At 37.6% G+C, this 26,193-nt stretch overlaps 4 protein-coding genes across 6 annotated transcripts; 3 read left to right on the top strand and 1 right to left on the bottom strand.

The window, feature by feature from the left end:
- Positions 1-1,009: 1,009 nt before the first annotated feature.
- Positions 1,010-4,417, bottom strand: kcnj11l (potassium inwardly rectifying channel subfamily J member 11, like). 2 transcript variants are annotated; one of them, XM_059546169.1, is made up of 6 exons: positions 4,282-4,417; positions 3,329-3,519; positions 2,976-3,212; positions 2,603-2,872; positions 2,148-2,355; positions 1,010-2,010 (listed from the first exon to the last, which is right to left on the bottom strand). In XM_059546169.1, the coding sequence occupies exons 2-6, from the start codon at positions 3,485-3,487 to the stop codon at positions 1,583-1,585; spliced, it is 1,302 nt and encodes a 433-aa protein (XP_059402152.1). In that variant the 5' UTR covers positions 3,488-3,519; positions 4,282-4,417; the 3' UTR covers positions 1,010-1,582. The 2 variants fall into 2 exon arrangements, with proteins under 2 accessions (XP_059402152.1, XP_059402153.1); XM_059546170.1 differs by having other exon boundaries at positions 3,329-3,512; positions 4,282-4,414.
- A 64-nt stretch (positions 4,418-4,481) lies between these two features.
- Positions 4,482-5,957, top strand: bet1l (Bet1 golgi vesicular membrane trafficking protein-like). Its single transcript, XM_059546171.1, has 4 exons — positions 4,482-4,715; positions 4,957-5,042; positions 5,253-5,309; positions 5,395-5,957. The coding sequence occupies exons 1-4, from the start codon at positions 4,694-4,696 to the stop codon at positions 5,560-5,562; spliced, it is 333 nt and encodes a 110-aa protein (XP_059402154.1). The 5' UTR covers positions 4,482-4,693; the 3' UTR covers positions 5,563-5,957.
- A 1,828-nt stretch (positions 5,958-7,785) lies between these two features.
- On the top strand, positions 7,786-9,733 carry arpp19b (cAMP-regulated phosphoprotein 19b). Its single transcript, XM_059545817.1, has 3 exons — positions 7,786-7,938; positions 8,901-9,023; positions 9,097-9,733. The coding sequence occupies exons 1-3, from the start codon at positions 7,900-7,902 to the stop codon at positions 9,265-9,267; spliced, it is 333 nt and encodes a 110-aa protein (XP_059401800.1). The 5' UTR covers positions 7,786-7,899; the 3' UTR covers positions 9,268-9,733.
- A 1,358-nt stretch (positions 9,734-11,091) lies between these two features.
- myo5ab (myosin VAb) lies at positions 11,092-25,978 on the top strand. 2 transcript variants are annotated; one of them, XM_059546816.1, is made up of 40 exons: positions 11,092-11,341; positions 12,122-12,232; positions 12,814-12,985; positions 13,445-13,589; positions 13,699-13,855; positions 13,955-14,098; positions 14,254-14,335; positions 14,508-14,615; positions 15,117-15,223; positions 15,310-15,575; positions 15,663-15,744; positions 15,841-15,981; positions 16,069-16,194; positions 16,283-16,366; positions 16,747-16,881; positions 17,823-17,920; positions 17,998-18,084; positions 18,356-18,464; positions 18,703-18,914; positions 19,034-19,190; positions 19,402-19,641; positions 19,729-19,923; positions 20,404-20,497; positions 20,745-20,890; positions 20,991-21,108; positions 21,181-21,314; positions 21,386-21,442; positions 21,543-21,767; positions 21,921-21,958; positions 22,074-22,154; positions 22,496-22,673; positions 22,761-22,854; positions 23,055-23,201; positions 23,386-23,540; positions 23,687-23,773; positions 23,948-24,098; positions 24,183-24,465; positions 25,124-25,298; positions 25,375-25,455; positions 25,538-25,978. In XM_059546816.1, the coding sequence occupies exons 1-40, from the start codon at positions 11,315-11,317 to the stop codon at positions 25,688-25,690; spliced, it is 5,382 nt and encodes a 1,793-aa protein (XP_059402799.1). In that variant the 5' UTR covers positions 11,092-11,314; the 3' UTR covers positions 25,691-25,978. The 2 variants fall into 2 exon arrangements, with proteins under 2 accessions (XP_059402799.1, XP_059402798.1); XM_059546815.1 differs by having other exon boundaries at positions 23,052-23,201.
- The last annotated feature ends 215 nt before the right edge of the window (positions 25,979-26,193 follow it).

Here is a 26,193-nt window from a genome sequence, read left to right as displayed (position 1 = left end):
AAATGTTAAATCAACATGGAATGTATTCCCTAATTTTCACATTTAAATAGGACACAAACATGAAGGTATGTATGTAAGAGGTCCTCTAGTTCACAAAACAATTGCACAAACCCACACAATGTAAACAATATGTCAACACTTACAAACTAAACAACTATGATAGCCACATTAAAACGATAGTCCACCCAAAATTATAATTTTTGCCATCATTTACTCACCCTTATGTAATTCCAATCTTGTATGACTTTCTTTCTGCTGTGGAATGTGGAAGATATTTTGAAGAATGTTGGTAACGAAATGGTTTAGTTTTTTTATTTGCTTCCATTGTATACATAAAAACAATATCAGTGGGAACCAAAACTGTTTTTTTTTGTTGTTGTTGTTTTTTTATTCCAGAAAGAGAAAAAAAAACATACTGGAATGGCATGAGGGTGAGTAAATGACACCAAACAGTTTTATTTCATATTGACCTCTACTGTATATTCTATTTGTACAATGGAAGTCAATGGGAACCAAAATTGTTTATTTACCAACATTCTTCAAAATATCTTTTTTTACATTCAGCAGAAGAATAAAAGTCAGACAGGTTTGGAATGACATGAGGGTTAGTAAATGAAGACCAAATTTTCATTTTTGGTTGTACTATCGCTTTAAAAAAAGTAACGTAAACACATCACATCTCATAAAACAAGATAAGAACACAAAAAGGCAATGAACTGGAATATTATTAAAAGGGCTTATTGTATCAAAACCCATCATACTGTACAAACATATACAGCTGCCACATGTTTGCTTTAACAGCAGCAGTATTACATTTTAATTGAGGTATATGCCATATTTAATTTGAAAAAAAAAAAACTAATCTGTGGCTGATAGAAAGAGTCTGTTAAACAGTTTGTGCAGAGTTAAGGTTTTTTGGTCATGTTTAATTTCACAACATGAAAGTTGATTCTGTTGACTCTACTTCTATCCCACACAGCCTGCTTTTTATTCTCACTGAATGACTCCATATCTTGACTAGTGCTGTCAATAGATCTTATTTCTCTGTTTAAAACAATCCTAAAATTCATTATATTGCTGGCAGGAAAGGACAAGAAATTCTCAGAGGTATTTGTTAGCAATGCTACAGTTGTCCATGTTTTAGTTTTACAAAACATGTGTAGTATAAAACATATCTGAGACTATTATTTATAATATTCTTGAATATTAAAGGGATAGTTCTCCAAAAAAAAAAAAAAGGAAAGGAAATTGTGTCATAATTTCCTCACCCTGATGTTGTTCCAAACCCATTAGACTTTGGTCATTATTCTGAATGAAACTTGAAAGATTTCTGTCCAGGTAACCAGAACTTAGAAGATCCAAAAAGGTTATAAAGATGCTACAAATCAAATCCATAAGAATCAAACGGTTTACGTTTGGTGAATATTTAACTAGTCTTTTGAGTTTGGAACACCATGAGGTTGAGTAAATGATGACAGAATTTTCATTTTTAGGTAAACTATAACTTTAAGTGAACTAGTTAACAATAACTTCTAGGTTATTTCTACTTCCATACCTGAAAAACCAAATAAATGTTTTTGTTCTAATCGCTCATGTCCTCCACTGTTTCTTCTTCAATCTCTCTGCCTATTTCCTCAAGTTTCACCCTTTTCTTTTGCCCCTTCTTCTCCTCCTCCTTCTCCGCTGGCACGTACCAAGGCTTGACTGCTGTGTCATCGCAGGCCCGGCCGCCGCCCCTCCTGTACCCGCCCCGTCCCGCCCTCACCAGCCCCCAGCCCTGAGGTTTACCCTCATGGGGTCCGCTGTCCTGCACACCCCTGGTCTGGTCCAGCTCCTTAGCGCTGAGTGCCGCCATCCGGACGGGAACAGTGTTTCCAAATTTGGAGTAGTCGATTGAGTAGCGCCCATCCTCCTCCGTCATAATGGAGACGAAACGCCGACCCCAAAAGATCTCCTCTGGCGTGTAGGATGTGCGGGCCTGCATGGTGATGCCGGTGGTCTCCACAACACCTGATAGAACAGACACATCAGCTCTCTTTCAAAACCTAGTGAACTATACAGGCAGCAAATTCTTTTCAGTTTAGAAATGACTGAAATGAATTAATTTATCATTATTATTAATTCAATGAGAAGTGCACTCCATTCACCTTCCAAGATGACAATGATCTCCAGGTCTTCCGTAGCCAGTGACTGCGCTGAGACCTCGTACAGCGGACTTCCTCTGTCAATGGTGTGACTGATTATAAGTGGAGAGACGAGGAATATACCATTGCTCCTGAGAGGATTTTCCACCTGGATATCGAGCTGACAGACAGGAATCACCTCACCCTCCGCAGTTACTGTACGCCGAATCACCTGAAGAACAGAAATCAAGATTAGGGTGGAATTCAACTCAAGAGGTTTTGGACAGAAGTGCTACACTCTTACAAATAAATGTTCCAAAAGGAAGGTTTTCAGAGTGATGCCATAGAAGAGCCATTTGATGAAAAAATCTTAAGAACCTTTTTCAACTATAAAGAACCTTCTGTCCAAGAGAAAGGCTCCATTGATATTAAAGGTTATTAATGGAACCATAGATGCCAGAGTAGAAGATATTTGTCACCTGAAGCTGTATTGTGGCTGAGATGATCATGCTCTTCCTCAGATCCCCAACACGGAACATGAATGTTGGTCGGCCATTCCTCGGGGCAATGACTGCGTTACGGGAGAAGATGAGGGTCTCTGCTCTTCGGTTGGCTTGAGCTGTCTTCATGAACACACAGCCCAGCATGATGGCGTTGATGATCAGGCCCAGAATGTTCTGGATAATGAGGACTATGATGGCCAATGGACATTCCTCCGTCACCATTCGTCCTCCGAAACCAATAGTCACCTGATTTTACAGAAATTACTGATATTACAGGTTCAGAAAGCTCAACCATTTGGTCCTCAGTGAGTCAACAATTGGATTGAAATCCATCCAGACTGCTCCTTACCTGCACCTCAATGGAGAACAGAAAAGCAGACGTGAAGGAGTGAATGGAAGTGACACATGGCACAGGTCCAGGCTCATTGGGATCTCGAGGCTCCAGATCGCCATGAGCGAATGCTAAAAGCCACCACACCATGGCAAAGAGCATCCAGGAGCACAGGAATGCCGAAGTGAAGATGAGCAGGGAATGCTGCCATTTCAGGTCCACCATGGTGGTGAAAACATCTTGGAGAAACCGGCCCTGGGAAGCAACAGAATCTAATTAGTGAAGTGTACTGCATCTGTTGTCTAATAACACATTATAATACAATATGTGAGTGAATTCAAACATTTGCTTGGTTCATTTGGGCAACGCACCTGTTCTCGTATATTCTTGTGGGCAACATTACACGACCCGCTCTTGGTGATGAAACGTGCCCTCTGTGACTTCGGCCGGATGTGACTGGGTTGTGCGGCATCCTCAGCGAGTCGTGTCAACAGGAAACCATCAGCCAAAAGGCCTTTGCGGGCCAGCATTATGACAATCTGTGGCTGATCGGTGCTCCACACTAAAAAATACAAATAGATTTATAAATTAAATACACATTTTAAATGAAAACATTGAAAATAAATGTCACAATTAAATGTAAAAAATTTTGGGCCTATATTTAAGATGATCTATTTTAATTACATATATAGATTTCCATCAAATAAAATTACACAGTTTCAACCAAATAACAAACTTAACGTGGTGCATATTTGTCCTTTATGTAATTTATGTAATAATAAACTAATAAAATGTTCTAGTATATTATAAAATATATAATATGTTTTAAATTCAATTATAGCATTAAAATAAGTTTAATTGAAATGTCAAAAAAGGTTTGTCCCTATTTTGCTTGGTAAATAATTTCAATCGAACTTGGCACATTTTACTACTTTAAAAGCCTCATTCAAATGCCTTTTGAAGTCATTCAGTGCACTGTATAAATCGCGCGTTAAGAGGATTCATTCGACACAAGCACTGAAAAATCACAAACCACACTCCTGTTAAAACATCATCATTAATACAGTTAATTATATTTAAAAATCACCATAATCACTTTAAAACCTTGATGTTGTTTTGTATCTGCGAATATATCTACTTCAAATACAGGGCAATCGAAAATATATTTAATTTAATCTTCACTAGAGAATGCACACGCGCAGTTATTCGTGCGTATATATTAAATATTATCAAATAGAATTATGCATCCGTTATTGCATATTGTGACTCGTCGTTATGATGACCGCATAATCAAGGTTATGCATTATGAAATAAAGATGCTTACCAGCACAACAGTGACACGCGCTGTTTATATCATATCAATGTAGTTTGAAAAATAATAATATTAACCGAACAAAATGTTTAAAACAAACGCAAGCAGATGGCTGGGTAGGTAGCTTATGCAATCAGACAGAGTCCTTATGATAAAAAAAAAATAAAAATGAATGAGTGGCGGACAAACATATCCCACAATCCCCAGCGGCTGCTGCTTCGCTAAATTGTACGACGCTTCGCTGTTCAGCAGTTCGGTTTGTGATAAATGCTCGCTGTTTTACACTTGTCAACAATTTTACTGAAAGTATATGTGCTAGCTTTGGTTTAAGACGTTATTTACAGTTAAAACAGATCGGTTTTACTGGTGTTCGGCGTGTTTTCGAGTGTTTTTTCGAGGTTGTTAGCCGATTAGCTCTTTAAAGATGGCTGATCCGTGGAATCGAGGTAAGTGACACGTAGCAGTTTTCTTATAATGTACAGTCATATATTTTAAGCTGTTTTATTAGAATCGCCACATAATATTTTAAACATTATGATGACTTTCTGGTCTAAAAAAAACAACAACATTTATTGTTGATGTTGCCAGTGCAAATAAACTCGAAAATGAAAATGGTCAGATACGAAATCATGTTGGTGTACTTTGTCAAGAAAGGCTTAATCTCGGTTAATTTTGTGTCATTGACAGGACATGGTGCTGTGGATGACATGCTGGACGCTGAAAACAGGCTGATGGCTGAAAATCTGGCCAGTAAAGTCTCTAGACTCAAATCTGTAAGGCAGACCTCTCTCTCTGTCTCTGTCTCTGTCTCTCTCTCTCTCTCTCTCTCTCTCTCTCTCTCTCTCTCTCTATTTATATATATATATATATATATATATATATATATATATATATATATATATGTATATATGTATATGTATGTATGTCATTAAAACAATAGAGCTGTCATTCTGTGGCATTTATGTCTTTGTTCTCATTCAAAGCTGGCGTATGACATTGACAAAGATGCTGAAGAACAGAATAGCTACTTGGATGGCATGGTAGGTGTTTTGAAAGTGTTGATGTTGATGTATTTGTAGAGTTTGGGTGTAACTCAGCATGTGTTTAACATCCTTGTTTACGCAGGACTCTAATTTCCTCAGCGCAACTGGCCTGCTGACTGGAAGCGTGAAGAGGTTTTCCACAATGGTACGATCCGGCCGAGACAACAGAAAGATCTTGTGTTACGTGTCTGCCGGTTCGGTTGTGGCCTTCTTCCTGCTGTATTATCTAGTGACACGGATCCAGAACTAATGGCTCATTTGCTAAGATTTTTGAACCGGTTTCTCAGTTCTATGAGAATTTTTTGGATGCTCTGTTTGATCCTTTTATGAGGTAATTTCGGTAAAGTGTCCAGCAAATGACTTCCCATTCATATAAAAGAGGAACGACTGCAGTTTGAGGAGGATTGATCACATTAAACTTTATTTAAGGAAGCGCTTTGTTTACGCTATCAGAAGTGGTGTATTCAGTGTATATTCATAATCGAAAGTAACATGCCATGGACCAATAGTTGCTGTTTTATTTCAAATTAATAAAAACATATTTTTACATTACCATGCTTTATCGTTGTAGATTATGTAAAAAAAATGTAACTAAACTAATACTATTTTGATAATTATGTATATTAAAATGATTTTAAATGTAAACACCTCTGTTGTGCTTTTCTGTCCAGCTTTGATATACAATGTCAACTTTGGTTGTTTTTAAATTAAACTAAAATTGCAATGTAATGTCCTTACATGATGTTCATTTAACTTTTGGATATATCTGGTCCTCCTTTCATCTTATTGATATTTCATGCTTTTCTAGAAAGTAGTATAATTTGAGTATTATTCTTAAACGTTCAGGGTATGGTTCGCATGTTTTTTTTATGTGAAATCTTAATTTTTTTTTTAAGTGAAGGTAAGAATAACTATATTATTGTTAGTCATTTTTAAAATGAACTTTAACTGGAAGGAATTAACTCCATACTTACATTACAGACCAAAAGTTTGGACACGCCTTCTCATTCAAAGAGTTGTCTTTATTTTCATGACTATGAAAATTGTAGAGTCACACTGAAGGCATCAAGGGCCTGAACCCAATCGAGATGGTTTAGGGGTGAGCTGGACCGCAGACAGAAGGCAAAAGGGCCAACAAGTGCTAAGCATCTCTCGGGGAACTCCTTCAAGACTGTTGGAAGATCATTTCAGGTGACTACCTCTTGAAGCTCATCAAGAGAATGCCAAGAGTGTGCAAAGCAGTAATCAAAGCAAAAGGTGGCTACTTTGAACAACCTAGAATATTACATATTTTCATTTTTTTCACACTTTTTTGTTATGTATATAATTCCATATATAATTCCACATGTTAATTCATAGTTTTGATGCCTTCAGTGTGATTCTACAATTTTCATAGTCATGAAAATAAAGAAAAATCTTTGAATGCGAAGGTGTGTCCAAACTTTTGGTTTGTACTGTATTTTAGAAAAAAATGTGAAATTTGTGACATTTGCCAAGTATGGTGACCCACACTCGGAATTGGTGCTCTGCACTTAAACCATCTAAGTGTGCACACTAACACAGCAGTGAGAACACACCCCCAGAGCAGTGGGCAGCTATTTATCCAGCACCCGGGGAGCAACTGGGTATTGAGGGTGGAGGAGAGCACTGTTCATTCACTCCTACCTACAATTCCTGCCAGCACCGAGACTTGAACCAGCAACTTTCTGGTAACTAGTCCAGCTTTCTAAGCATTAGGCCACAGCTCCCCCTAAGTGCTGCTCACCTCCAAATATAGCAGGTTTTTGAGAAATGTTTAAAACTAAGCATTTAAATATACTCTTACTAAGACACTAAAATAACTGATATTTACATCCATTTTATGTAAGCAGTCTGATGGGAAGTCGTGGCCTAATGGTTAGAGAGTTGGACTCCCAATCGAAAGGTTGTGAGTTCGAGTCCCGGGCTGGCAGGAATTGTGGGTGGGGGGAGTGCATGTACAGTTCTCTCTCCACTCTCAATACCACGACTTAGGTGCCCTTGAGCAAGGCATCGAACCCCCTACTGCTCCCTGGGTGCCGCAGCATAAATGGCTGCCCACTGCTCCAGGTGTGTGCTCACAGTGTGTGTTCACTGCTCTGTGTGTGTGCATTTCGGATGGGTTAAATGCAGAGCACAAATTCTGAGTATGGATCACCATACTTGGCTGAATGTCACTTCACTTTTGATATACTGTTATAAAATCTCATTGGTTTACATTAGAGAATCATACTTTATCATGATATATGGGCATTAAAAGCCTGATGTATCAAATATGAAATAACACAAAACACATATGCAAACTTTTTTTATTTGTTTTTATGAACCAGCAAAATTCACATTTCATTGCATAAATATATTTGATTATACGTAATGTATTTTTCAGAAAGCCGCTGTTCTCCTCCTGTCCACGCGGCGGCGGTGCAGCTCATGGTGAGTGTGTGAGTCGCTCGCTGTTTCTCTCGAGGAAGAACGTTTAGGATTTTGAAGGCAGCAGACGAACGGATCTCTCAAAATAAAGCAGTGTCTCGTTTAAGTCTTTTGTTTTTGTTGCATTTAATTTTTCCTGATGTCCGGTGAAGTGGAGGCGAGCACAGTGGAGCAGCAGGTTTGTTTATACGAGCTCGTTTAATACGAGGCCATTCCGCATCTGAAAATATGATCGTAGTGATTCAGTTACGAAAGACTCATAATGAATAAATACATCAGAGTTTAGAATGTTTTGAGACTGCATGCTGATAACGCATTTACAAGCGTAAACTGAAATTATGTATAATAAAACTGTAAACTTTTTTTTTTATTTGACCAGAACTACAGAAAAAAAACAGTAATGTTGAATATTATTATTATTACTTTCTGTGATGCAAAGCTGTATTTTCAGCATCATTCATCCAGTCTTCAGTGTCACCTGATCCTTCAGAAATCATTCTCATATGCTGATTTACTATCAATGTTGGAAACAGTTGTGCTGCTTAATATATATATATATATATATATATATATATATATATATATATATATATATATATATATATATATATATATACATACATACATATATATATATATATATATATATATATATATATATATATATATATATATATATATATATATATATATATACATACATATATATATATATATATATACATACATATTGAAACCTGTGATACTTTTTCAGGATTATTTGACGAAAACCGTTAATAAGAACAGTATTTATTTAAACTAGAAATCTTTTCTAACAATAAACGTCTTTATTATCACTTTTTATCAATTTAACAGACCCTTTCTGAATAAAAGCATTAATTTCTTTAACAAAAAAAGACCCCAAACTTTTTGAAGGGTAGTGTGTATCGTTACAAAAGGTTTTTATTTTAAATAAACGCTGTTCTTTTTAACTTTTTTTCATCAAATTCACTATATTGTTCTTTTATCCTTCAATGTAGCTGTTAATTCAATGCAGCTTTAACAATTTTTTTTACATGATTTGAAGAAAAACTATCTTTATGCATCCTGTGGCTTAAGAATTAGTGTTTTCACATGGCTTTCGTCCCTCATTTAATGAAGGAGATGCAGGACACTGTTGTAAGTCCAGAAAAAGCTGAAGAAGCCAAACTGAAGGCCCGATACCCACATCTCGGGACCAAGCCCGGTGGATCACATCTGTTGCGGAAAAGACTTCAAAAAGGGGTACGTTCCTAAAAACAGAGTTTTAATATTGAGCCCACTAATTGCAAATAATGGACGTTGTAATCCCTTGCAGCAAAAATACTTTGACTCTGGCGACTATAACATGGCCAAGGCCAAGATGAAGAACAAGCAGCTCCCGACAGCAGCGGCGGAGAAGACGGAGATCACCGGAGACCACATCCCCACCCCTCAGGACCTGCCCCAGCGGAAACAGTCTCTGGTGGCCAGCAAGCTCGCCGTCTAGTGCGAGTGTGGACTCTTGTCTCACCGCCATTCCTGCTGTCTCCATCTCCATAATGTTTTGTCTTTCTTTTGCTGTCTTTTCTTACTCTCTTTGTCTGCGGCCTGTTAAAACGCTCACAGTTTAATGTTTTGATACTGCTGCTGTCATTGCTCTTGGTCAGTTGTATTGCGACATCGATGCCAAGGTTTAAACATGGTAATCTGGCCCATTAAGTCAGATTATTTTAGGGTTTTACACTATCTTTTGATCATCTTTTTGTCTTGAAATAAGATTTGTGTGAATAGATTATAAGGACTGGACTTGAAATCATCACAACCACCTCTTCTGCCAAAACGGTGCCTCCTGGAAGAAACAAAAGGCCTCTTAGATGTGAGCTGATTGAGCTGAAGAAAACCGAAGCGCTCTTAGTTAATTTGTTCCTGCTTGTTAATGAAGAAAATGGCCTTAAAAATGTCTGTTTCTCTTGAGAGTACTCTCTCTGAATACACTGAGAGTGTATTCAGCTCTTCGCTGAGTTCTCTGTTTTGTCGTCAGAACGCCTGAAACAAATGTTTACTGTCACAACTGTGCCATTCATTCTGTAAATAAACTAGTTGCTGCTACGCTTGTGCTGTGTGACCGAGTAGTTGTTGAAAGGTCTGTTGTAAAACTTAGTGTTAAAATAAAATGTTATTATCTAGACACATTTAATGGAGACTAGCATTGTGCCATCATTTAGCAATAACGTTTGGTGAATGTCTAGTCAAACTTGATCTGTGTCTTAATTTATATTAACCAAGGCTTTCATTTATTTCGCTTGTATTGTTCACTGGCTGAATACATATAAAACCAGCTTAAATTGAAAGTATTCATTGTTTTTAGTATGTCTGGGTTGAGTGCAGTTACTCACTCTTTCCAGCCCATTCGTTGCCGTGGTGGATTTTAATAGTTTTTAAGCTACTATAATATTATCAAAGCCAAGAGGATGAACAAACAGCTCCTGGCAGTAGAGATGACAGTTATACAAATAACCAATTCACATTTGACATAATGTATGAAGTTTTTTCCATGCCATTCATTTTTATAAGTTCTTTTTCAGTTGACTGTAATATAGTTAAAGCAAAAAAAAAAAAAAAAAAACAGTCCTTTCAACAGCGGCAGAGAATACGGGTATAAACAAATACATTTGTTGTTGGGAAATAAACAACCGAGCAGAGCGCAGTAACTCTAAATTTCCACAAAGCGGCATTGTTTCCACGTATTTCATCGGCAGACTTTTTCTTTTTTACTTTCTGGCAACTATAATATCAGCAGCAGGGACGGCGATATATAAATAATTACTATACATTTAGTTTACCTTATGGTCCCCCGGAAGATAAATATAAATAATATCTAACTTTATAATAAAGAATTATTAAATATTATTTTATATATAATAAATAATATTAATAATATATAATAAATTATATATAAAATAAATATTAAGTTTTACAGTCAGTTTAATTTTCATTGGCTTTCGAAATTTATCCCTGTCTTTATTCTGCAGAATTCAACACTTTTTTTCTATTATTGTATTCCGTTGTCAAAGTTGTACCTGTAACTTTTCTTCTCACCGGTGGTCAGGACCGACCAATCATATACAGTTGTGATTACTAGCTGATTGTTTTTACTTTTTAATCGATTTATAAGAAATAGTTGCCCGAGTTTTAATTTGTATGCCATATGTTTGTCTTAATACTTAATTGAGTAAAACGATTACACTATTTTGTGTGCACATGTTTCCAGTGAGACAAAAATCACCCAGAGATTTAAATGCGGCTCAATGGAGGAGTCGGGGTTTTGAACCACCAAGCGCCCCCTGGCGGAAGAATACATCGTGTTCAATGGAAAACACCTATTAGTTATTTAACGTGCGACTCAATGGATTTCACCAGCGGCTATCACACTCCCACACCACCATCCAAGAGATTGCAGAAAGTTTGGCGTTTCTCAATGTCTGTTTTCTAAGTAGCAACAGACGAAGAGAGTTGCGATGTTTCTGGAGTAGCGTGGTTTCAGACAGAGCCTAATGGCAGCGCTGGAGCTGTACTCGAAGGTATGAGAGTTTAAACCCCGTTACTTTCACACCCGAGCAGTAGATGCATGTGCAACATTGTACCATCCAGACACTACAATCCTACATCTGTTTGCTGTATTTAAACAAATTAACAATGGACACTTAAATTATTGTTCGATTCTTACATTTAATTATTTAAATTGATAAAACTGTCAGGTGATAAAATTGGAGGCAATAGAAAAAAAGTTGCACCACTAATTTAAGGTAAATAAGACCGTTTTATTAAACCTAGTTTTAACTCTGAATGCATTGATAAATCAATCAAATGCTTGATTAAAGTTGAAAGAAAAGCAAAAAAGTAAATAATATTAATCTGATTTGTAGCCTTATTTTAGGTAAATAAGACCGTTTTATAAAATTAAACCTGCAATTATATTTAATTTACTATTTTAGACGTGAATGCATTAATTAAACAAATGGATGCTTGATTAAAGTTAAAATAAAAGCAAAAAAAATTAATAAAAATAAAATACAAAATATATTAATCTAAGTTGCAGAACTAATATTTAAATTAGACATTTTTTAGAAATTAGACATGTATTTTCTATTTATTTAGTTTTGCTTTAAATATGAACGCATTGATAAAACAATGACATGTTTAATTTAAAAAATGAAAAAGGTACTGTAATAAAATAATAAAATGCTATTTATTTTATAAATTAGATTTATTAATATTTACCTTTAACTATTTTATATCTGTTTGCAATTGCATTTAATAAATCTTGTTCTTCAATCGAACTTGATGTTGGCCACCTGCAGTTTGCTCGAGTCTGGATCCCAGACACCACGGAGGTTTGGAGATCAGCAGAGCTGACCAAAGACTACAGGCTCGGAGACACTGTCCTACATCTACAGCTGGAGGATGAGACGGTGAGAGTATCAAACAGCTGTCCACTTACACCCGGCTTTGTAACAGGTTAAGGTCCAGTTTACCCATCCAACATGGGTATGAAAGGAAAACATGAGAAATTGGACCAGATCAGATGGTCTAAAGCTACCGAAGGCTGCTTGAGTCAGACTGGTGGAAGAAATAATGAGTGTGGAATTCCAATTCCAGCATATTACTGGTCCCACTACTTTTTTTTTAACTGGTGAAAACTGGTGTAGCATTAAACTGGTGTGCAGTCACTAGGCCAAAGCAGAGTCTCTGTAGTTTAGCTGGTTGTTTTCTTGAGGTGTTTTCTGTCTGTAAGTGTGTCAGTGATTAAAAAAAAAGAAGCTTTTTGCATGTTTAATCCACAACATAACTGCCGTTTATGCCTCATGTGTGCACGAGATAAACTAACATGTTTTACGTTAAAGGAATATTCTGGGTTCACTAAAAGGTTATCAACTCCATTTAGACAGTAAGGTTCATGAAAAATGTTTATAGGACAAGGCAGTAGATTCACTTTAAGAGCATTTTTAATTCTTCACAGTAGCTTCTGCTGAACTTTAGTATCTTTTCGCAGGATTTTGAGTACAAGTTGGACCCGAAGAGTGTTGTTCTGCCTCCCCTTCGTAACCCGGACATCCTGGTGGGTGAGAACGACCTCACGGCTCTCAGTTACCTCCATGAACCGGCCGTCCTGCACAACCTCCGGGTCCGATTCACAGACTCCAAGCTCATCTACACCTACTGCGGTAATTAAAACTGACACCTCAGAGGATCGTGACATTGCTTATTAGATATATTAAAATCATAGTTTTGACTTTCTAATTCATTTCGATGACAATATGAAAGCAGTGTGTTTGTGGCTAGTCTGTTCATTGTCAATATATTGTCTTGTAGTTTCAAATTTAAAGTGTTATTTTTAATTAATTAAATTTTACCATTTTATTTAACTAACAAATTTATTTTATTTATTTCTGAGCATTGAACTGTACACTTTGGAGCTCTGAACCCAAAAATATGGGCTTGTGTCATCTGTACTTCACAGCCCATTAGACTTTGAGTTATGGACAACTGTTCTTAGATTAGGCTGTTTTACGTACAGTATGCAAAGTAAAAAAAAAAGTTAAATGCATTGTAATTCAGACTGAAATTGGACCCAGAACTCCAGAAGTTTAAAACAAATCTAATCATTTTTAAAATAAAAACAGGGATCATCCTGGTTGCCATCAATCCATATGAAAGTCTTCCAATCTATGGATCAGACATCATCAATGCTTACAGTGGGCAGAACATGGGAGATATGGACCCTCATATCTTTGCTGTGTCGGAGGAGGCCTATAAACAGATGGCCAGGTATGAGCACATACCTTTTTGCAATAGAGATTCAGAGTATAGAGTGTATCTAAGAATGAGTTAACAGTTATGGCAATTAGAATGCTATATCTCCCTTTCCTCCTGTAAGAGACGAGAAAAATCAGTCCATCATTGTGAGTGGAGAATCTGGTGCAGGGAAGACCGTTTCTGCTAAATACGCCATGCGTTACTTCGCCACAGTCAGCGGTTCCTCTGCTGAGGCCCGAGTGGAGGAGAAAGTGCTGGCGTCCAACCCCATCATGGAGGTAGCTAACTAACCTTAACCTGTGAAACTCCCTAAATGCCAAACAAATGTAGATTTCTTTCAAGAATCTCCTCATACATTGGTTTTCATATGTGTGTAGGCTATCGGAAACGCCAAGACCACGAGAAACGACAACAGCAGCCGCTTTGGGAAGTACATTGAGATTGGATTTGACCGGAAACACCACATCATTGGAGCCAACATGAGGACGTATCTTCTGGAAAAGTCTAGAGTGGTGTTTCAGGTTAATCTTCTGCTTATTCGTTTCTAGATCATACTTATTTAGATTGTTTGTAAGAGTCAACATTGGTTTCAGTAATATAAAACATAATGGTATTAATATTAAATATCAATTCTGGTGTATTTATGTGGCAATGTCACTTGACTTTCCTGTTTTAGGCGAGTGGGGAGAGAAACTATCACATCTTCTATCAGCTCTGTGCCTGTGCACATTTACCGGAATTTGAACCTCTAAAATTAGGTATGATACCTACTCTGCATTGTGTTTATAATTAACAGTCAAGTAAACCGTTCGCATTTATAATAAAGTTTTAAGTCAACCGACAGGTGATATTTTGTAATAAGAAAATCTGTTGACCACTTCCCCTCAGAGTGGACTTCTTTTCTTCAGTAGCCAGATTTTCTCTTTTAAGGTAGCACTGATGACTTTCCCTACACTAACCAAGGCAGAAGTCCCATCATCGAGGGAGTGAACGACCTGAAGGAGATGGAGGCCACAAGAAAAGCCTTTTCTCTGCTAGGTATGAGCTTACCTTTCCATGTTCCATATATTGTTTTGTACACTGGGGTGCTATATATCTTTCTTCTATTGTCTTATCTTATTATCAGAATGAATAAAGGGTAACATCTTTTATTTATTTTTTGTGTCTTTTATTTATTTTTATTTTCATTTTATTGTTTATTTTCTTACTTAAAAATATTTTTATTTTCTTATAATTTTTTTTAATTAAATTTTAGTATATTTGTATTATTTTTGTATTTTCTTTTAATTTTTTTTAAAAATGTTTATTCTCATTACCTTTCTATGATTAGACTGGCCAGGTTTCTGAGCATCCAGTAGCTTATAGTTGATGTGTAAACATGGACAGAGTCAGACTGTGTTTTCATAGAGCTTAAAGCTCTTTTATCTAAAAAGATCCCGGACAATTAGATTCTTCATGTTATAAACCCTTGTAATGCTTCTTCACATACTCCTAGTTTAGTCATTCAGCCACAAACGTGCCGTTATCTACTGATTCCAGGAATAACTGAGGTGCACCAAATGGGTTTATTCCAAATCCTGTCAGCCATTCTTCATCTGGGGAATGTGGAAGTGAAAGAGAGAGGATCATCTAGTTGTGGCATCTCTGTAGGTTGCATTGAGAACGCAAGAATAATACACATTTTGCATTTTCGTACACTGAATTCACACGTTGTTGTTTTCATTGTGTCCAGGATGAAGGCGGTCACCTGGCAGTGTTTTGTGACCTCACTGAAGTGTCGTATGAGTCCATGGCTCACTGGTTGTGCCATAAAAAACTCAAGACTGCCACAGAAACATTAAATAAGCCTGTTACCCGCCTGGAGGCCATAAACGGCCGTGACGCTCTTGCCAAGCACATTTATGCCAAGCTCTTCTCGTGGATCGTCAGTCAGGTCAACAAGGCCCTCAGCACTTCCTCCAAACCAGACTCCTTCATCGGCGTCCTAGACATCTATGGGTGGGTGAGGTGCTATTTTTTTCATTTTCATGCTTTATTAATGTTAAAAATGCAGTTGTAGGAAAATTTGTGAACCATTGTGCCCAGGTTTGAGACATTCGAGGTGAACAGCTTCGAGCAGTTCTGCATCAATTACGCCAACGAGAAGCTCCAGCAGCAGTTTAACATGGTCAGCTTTTTCAAACGTGTCAGCTCTTCCAGCATTTATGAAATGATCAGTCAAGTCCAAGCACATCACGACTCACAGAAAGCATTTCCTCTCCAGCACGTGTTCAAACTGGAGCAGGAGGAATACATGAAGGAGCAGATACCATGGACGCTAATCGATTTCTACGACAACCAGCCGTGCATCAACCTGATCGAGGCCAAGATGGGCCTGTTAGATCTTTTAGATGAAGAATGCACTGTAAACATTGTTGAACCATTTATACATAAATATAATTAGCATATTTTTGTGATGAACTTCTCAGATTTATTGATTTGATGCTTCCAGATGCCAAAAGGCTCAGATGATTCATGGGCCCAAAAGCTGTACAACACTCACCTAAAGAAAAGCTCTCACTTTGAGAAGCCGCGCATGTCTAACAAAGCCTTCATCATACTGCACTTTGCAGACAAGGTACATAAAGAAAAATAGGCACTTCTGTGGTCATACAGGAATTTACTAAGAGTCAATGTCATTGTATCTCTTTCTATTTCCGTTTTAGGTTGAATATCAGTGTGATGGATTTCTGGAGAAAAATAAAGACACGGTCAATGAAGAACAAATTAATGTGCTGAAGACTAGTAAGGTGTGTTCACCTCAACATAGCTCACTAGCATTTTTCTGGCACAGAAATTCATCTTTCTGTGATCTACACAGTGGAAATTAGAACCTGGAATGTTTCAGCTTGTGAAATGTTATTCTCTGCTTCCTGTAAGTGACTTTGAAATCGAGTTATGATACAACATGTCTTGAGATAAGCATCGCCACCTGCTGTTCGGTTCATTAACATCTTTTGGGTTCCTAGAAAAGTGGTTCTCAACTGATGGGTTGCAACCCCAAAACAGGTTATGGAGAGCAGGAAAAAACTGTTTTAAATCAGTTGAGAGCCACTGAGTCTTGACTAGAGTGTAATAGTCACAAGTAGCATGCATATTTTTTTAAACGAAGACTCTTTTGTTTTCTCAGTTTGCCTTGTTGGTTGAGCTCTTCCAGGATGAGGAAACACCTGCAGCTCTGAGCTCCACAGCACCATCTGGTCGTGCAAAGGTTGGGCGGTCAACCCAGTCTTTCAGGGAGCACAAGAAATCGGTTGGACTGCAGGTTAGAGCTGACCAACAAAGCCGAGATCCATCTCTGTTTTTCATTGTCTTTTTCATTTCCTTCAATCTGAACTTGGGCTACAGAAAGACTCTTAAAGTAACCGCATTCATTCCCATTAACGGGTTAAAGTAAAAACAGTAAATATTTTAAGACAGACGTTATAGTTAATAAATAAATAATAAAAAATAAATAAAGGTTAAATAGTCAAATATATTCAAAAGGGGTCAGTAAGATTTTTAATCATTTTTATTTAACAATATGTTTTAGAAAGTGTACATTAAATTAAATGTCCTTTTGCATTATTACAAAAAAGTCTGATTTCAGATAAATCCTGTACTTTTGAAATTTGTTCATGAATGAATACCAAAAAATTGTATCACTATTTTCAAAATTTATGATAAAATAATTAGTGCTGTCAAATCCAAAATAAAAGTTTTTGTTTACATTATATATGTATGTGTACGGTGTATATTTATTATGTGTATATAAAGACTCTCACATACAGTATATATTTTTGAAATATTTGCATTTATATATTTCAAAGCTTGTGTTTTATAATATAAATATTTAATATATAAACAAAATTTTTCTTGAATATATATACATGTTTTTGTATTTATATATACATACATAATTAATATACACCATATACACGCATATATTATGTAAACTCAAACTTGTTCATGGTAGTTCATTGTCATAAAAGATGTTACTTACACGGTCTACCTTTTGCATTTTCCTCCAATTTTGATATACTATTTTGCTATAAATAATGGAAAACATTAATTTGAAAAATGCTTCATGAACCAAGGTTGCTGAAGAATGTGGGAAAAGTGGGCGGTTGTTATTGTGCTTAATTGAAAAAGATATTACCCACCAAAACCTCTTCCCAGAAAATCACAGTGTCATTTGTCTCATACTTGTGTTCCTCCTGTTTTAAGTTCCGGAACTCTCTGCACCTGCTCATGGACACGCTGAACGCCACCACCCCTCACTATGTGCGCTGCATCAAGCCAAATGACGTTAAAGCCCCCTTCATGTCAGTAAGATGAGTTCAGAGATAATCCACCATTATGTAATCTCGGTCCCTATAGTTTCTTTTCTTTCCGGCTCCAGGTTGGACCCCCATCGAGCCGTTCAGCAGCTCAGAGCGTGTGGAGTCCTTGAGACTATTCGTATCTCATCTGCAGGCTTCCCTTCCAGGTGCTAATTCACAATGACAAGTCTTACTAGTCTCCCTAATGCATGGAATCTGATTGGCTTGCGACCAATTGAAGAGAACCAATCAGATGTGATAAACTCAAAAGCGCCAATCAAAAGTTCTAATAATATAATATTTTGTTTATCAATTAAAACCCTTATTAAACATATTCTATTAGAGTTTAAAACTACTTTAGCAAAAATGTAGTTCTGTTAACCCAGCTGATTTGGAATCTGTTTGTGTTTTAATACATCTTTACCTCGCTCTGGTCAGGTGGACTTATCAAGAGTTCTTCAGTCGTTATCGCGTTCTAATGAGGCAGAAAGAATTCCTCTCAGACAGGAAGTTGACCTGCCAGAGTGTTCTAGAACGTCTTGTGCAGGTATCACACTTCTCTTTTTGTTCTTTATCTATAGAAAATGCATGTATCCTGCAAAAAAAAAAAAAAACTACCTAGGGTGGTTTAAAATGGTCTATGCTGGTTTAAGTCCATCTCCCAGCCAAAAACTCCCCCAAAGCCCTCTAAACCAGCATGTTCATGCAAAGACACACACAAACCAGCTTTGTTAGGTCTGAGATGTTTTTAAACCATCTAATGTTACTTTGTTCCCCTTCTGCAGAATAAAGATAAATACCAGTTCGGAAAAACAAAGATCTTTTTCCGGGCTGGACAGGTGGCTTTCCTGGAAAAGCTGAGGGCCGACAAACTCCGTGCAGCCTGCATCAACATCCAAAAAACCATCCGTTGCTGGCTCGCCCGGAAGAAATACCTGCGTTTTCGCCAGGCGACCATTACCTTGCAGAAATACACGAAAGGACACCAGGCTCGATGGTGCTTCACACTCACATATGTTTTCGATTTACTTTGTGAAATGATTTAAGTGTAAATGTAGTATTAGTGAATTACTGTTTGGAAACTAAACTAACGGTACATTATCTAACCTTGTTTAGCTTGTGCAAGACACTGAGAAGGACGCGGGCCGCAGTGATCTTTCAGAAGTACACACGCATGTGGGCAGCCCGGCGACAGTTCCTGCGACAGAGAACAGCAGCGGTTCTCATTCAGAGGTTACTGCGCGGCTATACTGCCAGACTGGAATACAAGCGGGTACGCAGACAAAGATCTAGCCTTGTAATCACACATTTAAAAACATGCTAGAAGAAATAAGAATGAGGATTTCAGGAATGAGCAACAGCTATCTCTTACAGTATAGAAACGGATGCTAATTCTCATTCATTTCAATGTTACATTATGGGTTGCAAATGCTTTAATGTTGGATTGGAGATGAAAGCAACTGTTGTGATGTTTTCTTGCACAGTTGGTGTGTGAGCGCAAGGCTTTACTGATCCAGCGCTGGGTGCGTGGCTTCCTGGCCCGCTGGCGTTTTCGTCGCATCAAGCGTGCTGTGGTGTATCTGCAGTGTTGTGCGCGCAGGATGCTGGCCCGTCGAGAGCTCAAGAAACTCAAGATTGAAGCCAGATCAGTCGAGCACTACAAGAAGCTCAACGTCGGCATGGAGAACAAGATCATGCAGCTGCAAAGGAAACTGGATGAGCAGGTGTCCTTTATCTATTTTATCTATATCTTTCTTTATCTAATGAGGAATCCGTGTTTGATTTACAATGTGTTTTTTATGCGTCTTTAGCATAAAGAGAACCGAGAGCTTTCTGAACAAACACGGCAACTGGAGAGCCAAAGTGCCACTGAGTTGGAGAAGTTGCACATGCAGCTCAAGACTCTTCAAGAGGTGGAGGTGGAGTCCCGTCACCGTGGAGACCTGGTGACATCATTACAGGAGGAGCTGGAATTGGTCCGTCGGGAGCTGGAGAAGAGCAAAGAGGTAATATTCATTTATTTTCTTAAAAGGATTTACATACTTTTCTATGTATTTAGACTTTTATTTATCAAACATATCTATCTATCTAGATATAAAATGACAAAAATTTAAATTTTAAAATCGAAATTTTATTGAACAAGGACACATTAGGAAACAAGTTGATCAAAAGTGACAGTAAAAGTATTTGTTTTCTTTCAAATAAATGCTATTCTTTTGAACTTTATTCATCAAAGAATCCTGCAAAAACTGTATTGATTTCCACAACATAATTAAGCAGCACAAAATTCAGTGTTGTCATCGTAGGATTTGCATTTTATATATTAAAATATTAAATGCTTTACATTTCATACATTTTGTATAATATTTCCAAGTGTTAATGTTTTTATTGTATTTTTGCTATAATAAATGTAGCTTTGGCGGACATAAGCGACTTCCTTCCGAAATATTAGAAAAAAACTCACCAAACTTAATTGCGATCTGCAGATGGTTGCTGAGCTGAATGAGAAGAACACACTGCTGAAGAGTGAGAAGGATGAGATGAACAGACTGATCCAGGAACAGGAGCAGCAGATAAAAGGTGGGTTCATCTGGTTTTGGCTTGGCTCAGGAAAGCTCCGACCTTTTACCTAGTACTACTATTGTAGTTGGTGAGGGCTTGGGCAAAAATGTCTGTAATCCTTGCAGAGGAAGTTACCCTTAAGCATTGCCATTCATCAGACTGGTAGTTACTTGACTGCTGAATCTGTTTATCTGCCAAGATTTTTTATAATGGTAAACAATGTACAAAACCAAACCAAGAAAGTCATCTGTATTGTCTTAAACAGAGAAATCCGAGTTGATCCATCAGGAGGCTCCAGAGCACTTGCAAGCACAGCTGAATGAGGAGCGCTTCCGTTACCAGAACCTTCTGACTGAGCACCTGAAGCTGGAGGAGCGCTATGCTGATCTGAGATCAGAAAAAGAGGCAGCCGTAATTTTCATATTTTTCATATCACTTTCATAATACAATGGCATTTTTCACATTTTTACTATTGTAACATTTTTTTTGTGTTACCAATCTTTCTAACAAGGAGCTCTCCAAACATGATCATAACAGAGCTGACTCTGGCTACAGCAGCAGCCAATCAGAGAGCATCCAGAGCTCTGTGCTCACAGGGTCAGAGGTCAGCTCGTACTTTTCCAAAAGCAGTTTGATTTCTGAATTTCTAGATTTTCTGTTATGATAGGGTACGATGGTTTGTGTTTGGTGCATCTAGGAAGCTGGGCAGATGGCAGCTGATGTGTCCCTGCTTCTGAAGCTTCAGAGGAGAGTCGCTGAGCTGGAGAAGGACAAGATTGACCTGCAGAGTGAGATGGACAGCAAAGAAGAGCAGCTGGAACTGGAACAAACTAAAGTAAGAACCAAAACTGCTCGGTTGTTATCATGTTCTGGAAGTCATGCATGTTAATTTCTCTGTGTTTCCAGGAACTGGAAGATCGTCAGAGAGTGTTAGGGGCAGAGAGAGACTATGAAGCTCTGAAGGTACCAAAAACACACTTTTACTCAGTAAATAAACTTTTTGGTTTGTCTTTCATGCATTCAAAGGTGTGTGTGTGTGTGTGTGTGTTTTCTCTGCTCTCAGCGTCAGGAACTGGAGTCCGACAATAAGAAGCTCAAGAAAGATCTGCAGGAGCTCCGTCAGTCCCTCAGTAAGGGTTTGGGGTCAAAGTTGGCGTCCCCTGGAGGTCAGACATATAAAGTGCTCCTCGAACAGCTCAACTCCACCACAGAAGAGCTTGAAATGCGAAAGGAGGAAGTGCTCATCTTGCAATCTCAACTGGTCAACCACGAGGGATTTAAACATAAGGTAGTGTGCAAACTTTTTGTGCAGCCATTTGACATTCCATATATGAAAATCTTAAAAATAATGTGATTAATGAAATGAAGTAATGAAAATGAATAAAATATAATGCAGACACACAAATAATCAGTCTGGCAGTAATTTTTCTTTTCTTTTCAGGAAACGGGAACCGAAGGAGAATCAGGAGACTCAAGCAGGTATGTCAACATTTATATGTCATAAATTTGTATTTACAGTCCTCAGTCCCATGTTCAAGCTGTAACATGCATGTTCCTTTATAATGGAAGTCACTCATGACTCTTTCTGTCACAGATCTCCCACGCTGGGTCTTCATGAGCTCAATGAGGATGGAGAACTCTGGATGGCTTATGAGAGCCTGAAGGAAACTAACAGGTGAAATAAAACAGAACTAATATGCAAAGACACTTTTTCTCATATACACTAACTTACACATACCATTCAAAACATCTTTTTTTAATTGGACATGTCTTTTTATGTTGGTAAACAAAGGGGCCAATTGGACCGATTAAGTAAAATAGCATGCTAGCTGCTGAGGCAACGTTTTTCGATTGCTTTAAAATAATCTAAAACTGTGTGAGTTAGAAATCTACATGGACTAATAAAAATTAGTCAAAACAGATTTTTATAAATAAAAAAATAATTCAAAATGTTAAGAAAAACGAATAGTATATCAATAATACTAAAATAACTAACATTTGAATATCTCTTTGCAGGATTCTAGTGTCACAGTTGCAAACTCAGGGACAGACCCACGAGAAGGAGGTGGAGGGTTTGAGGGCGGAGCTTGATCAGCAGCAGCAGATGCTGTCGAACAGCTTGGAGCTTCCACATGACGCTCGAATACAAGCCAGCCTGCAGCACGAGATCAGTCGCCTCACACAACAAAATATGGTGCACATACATCATCAGATATCCAGTACATAGTAATATATGACAGTAGATATTATTCTGCATTACAGTGATTTCTGTAAATTATAGGACCTTTTGGAGCAGATGGGGAAACAGGATAAAATGATCCACAAACTAAAGAAACACCTGAAAACTTACATGAAAAAGTTTGGGGAGGCTGAGGGTAATTTTGAATATTTTAATACAAAATATTAATACTATCAGTCAAGTTTGGACACTGAAATCATGTTTGTTTGTCAAAAAAACTGTAAAAACGTTTTCATGATTTAAATGCTTTCAATTAGTTTTGTAGACGAATTGTCACATGTATTATGAGTGGCATCCCGTAATGATAAAATATGAATATGTTGGTGGTGGCAGCAGGTGTTGATATCGAGCAGTCCTCTCCAGAGAACATGGTTGGCGAGAGCGGACACACGGTCAGTATCGTCCGCAAAGAGAGGGATTTCCAGGGCATGCTGGAGTACAGAAGAGAAGATGAGAGCAAACTGTTCAAGATACTCATCACAGGTGATCTGAACATCATAAACATGTAGAATATCAGCAGAGAAACTAAACACAAATGTGTGTAGATACTTTCTTTGGAACAAAGTGAAACAAATGGACATTTAATGTTTTTGTCTAAAGCAATATATTCCATTGAAAAGAGTGATTTTTAGTCATTTTGAGCCACAGAGATCATATTTATCCACAGAGCTCAAACCCCGAGGTGTGGCGGTGAATTTGGTTACAGGTCTGCCTGCTTACATTCTCTTCATGTGTCTGCGACACGCTGACTACGCCAACGATGACCAGCGGGTCTCCACCCTGCTGAACTCCTCCATCAACACCATCAAGAACGTACTGAAGGTGAAAGACTCTCTCAGTCACAAAATGTTGGAATACAAATCCATTGAGATGATACTCAACCACTTTTAAATGCAAAATATTGTCCAGATTATTTTGATTTAAACATCTGACAAAACATGCTTTGTAATAACTTGCTATCTGTACAGAAACGAGGAGATTTTGAAACCATTTCCTTCTGGTTGGCAAACACTTGTCGCTTCTTACATTGCCTGAGGCAGTACAGTGGAGAGGAGGTAGGTTGTTTGCGGTGTTTCGAAACCCTAGCGTTCTGTCTACATAGACTGCATTGTAGGCATCATCATTACACTCCAAAAAGTCAGCAAACAAATGGCTGTAGCATTTATTAAATTTTTTTACTTCTATATGAATGCTGACCTAATATTTTATTTCATCCTGACCTCTTTTAGGCATACGCAAAGCACAACACTCCTCGGCAGAATGAACACTGTCTGACTAACTTTGACCTGTCGGAGTACCGGCAGGTTCTGAGTGATCTGGCCATTCAGATCTACCAGCAGCTCATCAGGGTCATAGAAAACCTTTTACACCCCAACATTGGTAACTCTGAATACTCTGATCATAAAGATTTGAATATTTATTTTATGCTGTCTGCTTGATCATTCCCTCTTTTCCTCATTGCAGCTCCAGCCATGTTGGAGCAGGAGACCATTCAGGGTGTGATGGGTGTGAAGCCCACAGGAATGAGGAAGCGCACACCCAGTTTCAATGAAGAGGGTTCTCACTCGCTGGAATCCATTCTGAAGCAGCTGGATGTGTTTTTTTACACGCTGCTTCAGCACGGCAACGACACCGAGGTGGTCCGACAGGTCATCAAACAGCAGTTCTACGTCATATGCTCGGTCACACTCAACAACTTGCTGCTCCGCAAGGACATGTGCTCCTGGAGTAAAGGCCTGCAGATCAGGTACTGACCACAATACACACTACTGCACAGATACTGTTTAAAATGAACTGAGCTGGATGATGACATCACTGAATTCAGCGATGAACTGCCTTTAACTGAAAATTGAGTGTTTACTATTGTCATTTTGCATTATTGACACACTTTTCCCCCCATTTAATACTGTACAGTTGCGTTGACACAATCTGTATTGTTTAAAGCACTATTTAAATAAAGTTTACTTGACACCTAGAGCCCACTAGACCTACGGATAGTCTGGTTTGTAAAAAGTTAATTCGTAATTTTGTGTGTAAAAAAAACTTATACACAAAACAGTTCATGGTACGTTTTTCACATGAACAAATATTAAGAAATTTATTTATTTTAGGAATTAATTTAGCGTGGTTTCATTTCACTCAAATTGTTACAATTTTGTATTATAATTTAATAAAAAATTTAAAAGCATGAAATTAAGTTATACACCATTGAAATGCTAATTGTAATTTTTAAATACAAATATATATGTGTGTGTGTGTGTATGAGTGTATATATATGCACCAGTGAATTGCATTTTTTTTGTTTTTATATTTTAATTTTTGTTATTTAATTTAAATTTGTTTGTGTGTGTGTGTATCTATGTATGTACATTTTATTTATAGTTTTTTTTCCCCCTTTATATAAGGTATAATGTATGTCAGCTGGAGGAGTGGCTGCTGGATAAAGATCTTCAGGGCAGTGGAGCGTGTGAGTCTCTGGAGCCTCTGATTCAGGCAGCTCAGCTTCTGCAGATCAAAAAGAAGAGCCAGGACGACGCAGAGGCCATCTGTACCATGTGCACGGCTCTCACCACTGAACAGGTGTGTGTGTGGGATGTAAATGAAGTCTCTGATAAAACCTTGTTCAGTTCTGATGTTCTGTGTCTGTTTGTGACAGATTGTGAAAATCCTCCGCTTATACACACCAGTGAATGAGTTTGAGGAGAGAGTGTCTATATCATTCATAAAGTCTGTACAGGTTAGTCATTTCTTAATTTTTTTAAATTTTAAGTCTGATATTGTTCGGTTTACATAGTAAAACACTCCTCCATCCTCTCTAGACTTTATTAAAGGATCGTAAGGAGTCTTCTCAGTTACTAATGGATGCAAAGATCATTTTCCCAGTCACTTTCCCCTTCAACCCTTCACCTGTGTCCCTCGAGACCATCCAGATCCCCAGCAGCCTCAACCTGAACTTCCTGACACGAGTTTGAAAACACACAATTGACGTCATTATAGAAACTCCGGAACAGAATAAAGCCCTGGATTACATTTGATCACACCCTATGAGATGTTTGTTTACACTTCCTGTATCACTGTAAAGGATTTCACTTATGAGATGAATTTTAGAAACTTTAAACACATTTCACTGTATTTGCTGATGTTTGGGGGGCTAAAATGAGTTCTACATGTATTTAATAAATTAAAGTTTATAGTGAGAATTAAATGTTTCTGTAAAGCATTAATTATTGCCAGAAATTAAATCAAATGCTATAAAAAAAAGTTTTCTCATATTCATACTGTGTAGATTATTTTGCTGACGTTTTTGAATGCCCTTTGACGATAGTTGAAAATAAAAGTTGAATATTCTGTATAGGTGCTTGTTAATATGATCTGTAGAGAGTTTTTACTAATTGACATTTGAGATGGATTATTTCTAAGGTGCTTGTCACCTTGATGCCCCACATCAGTAGAAGCTACATGTCTCTGCAAATCG

Source organism: Carassius carassius, chromosome 50 (assembly GCF_963082965.1).
Source record: "Carassius carassius chromosome 50, fCarCar2.1, whole genome shotgun sequence".
Taxonomy (NCBI): Eukaryota; Metazoa; Chordata; class Actinopteri; order Cypriniformes; family Cyprinidae; genus Carassius; species Carassius carassius.
The sequence above is the reverse complement of the archived record's forward strand: the minus strand, read 5'-3'. Positions and strand labels throughout refer to the sequence as shown.

Excerpts from the sequence above, each read along its gene's own strand:
- kcnj11l (XM_059546169.1), bottom strand. The coding sequence starts at position 3,487 with ATGCTGGCCCGCAAAGGCCTTTTGGCTGATGGTTTCCTGTTGACACGA. Across the intron at positions 3,213-3,328 it reads ACAAGAATATACGAGAACAG|GGCCGGTTTCTCCAAGATGT; the intron begins GTGCGTTGCCCA and ends GTTGCTTCCCAG. Across the intron at positions 2,011-2,147 it reads GATCATTGTCATCTTGGAAG|GTGTTGTGGAGACCACCGGC; the intron begins GTGAATGGAGTG and ends CTGTTCTATCAG.
- bet1l (XM_059546171.1), top strand. The coding sequence starts at position 4,694 with ATGGCTGATCCGTGGAATCGAG. Across the intron at positions 5,043-5,252 it reads AAGTCTCTAGACTCAAATCT|CTGGCGTATGACATTGACAA; the intron begins GTAAGGCAGACC and ends TCTCATTCAAAG. Across the intron at positions 5,310-5,394 it reads ATAGCTACTTGGATGGCATG|GACTCTAATTTCCTCAGCGC; the intron begins GTAGGTGTTTTG and ends TTGTTTACGCAG.
- arpp19b (XM_059545817.1), top strand. The coding sequence starts at position 7,900 with ATGTCCGGTGAAGTGGAGGCGAGCACAGTGGAGCAGCAG. Across the intron at positions 7,939-8,900 it reads CGAGCACAGTGGAGCAGCAG|GAGATGCAGGACACTGTTGT; the intron begins GTTTGTTTATAC and ends CATTTAATGAAG. Across the intron at positions 9,024-9,096 it reads GGAAAAGACTTCAAAAAGGG|CAAAAATACTTTGACTCTGG; the intron begins GTACGTTCCTAA and ends AATCCCTTGCAG.
- myo5ab (XM_059546815.1), top strand. The coding sequence starts at position 11,315 with ATGGCAGCGCTGGAGCTGTACTCGAAG. Across the intron at positions 16,195-16,282 it reads TACTGCACTTTGCAGACAAG|GTTGAATATCAGTGTGATGG; the intron begins GTACATAAAGAA and ends TTTCCGTTTTAG. Across the intron at positions 19,191-19,401 it reads CCAGACTGGAATACAAGCGG|TTGGTGTGTGAGCGCAAGGC; the intron begins GTACGCAGACAA and ends TTTCTTGCACAG.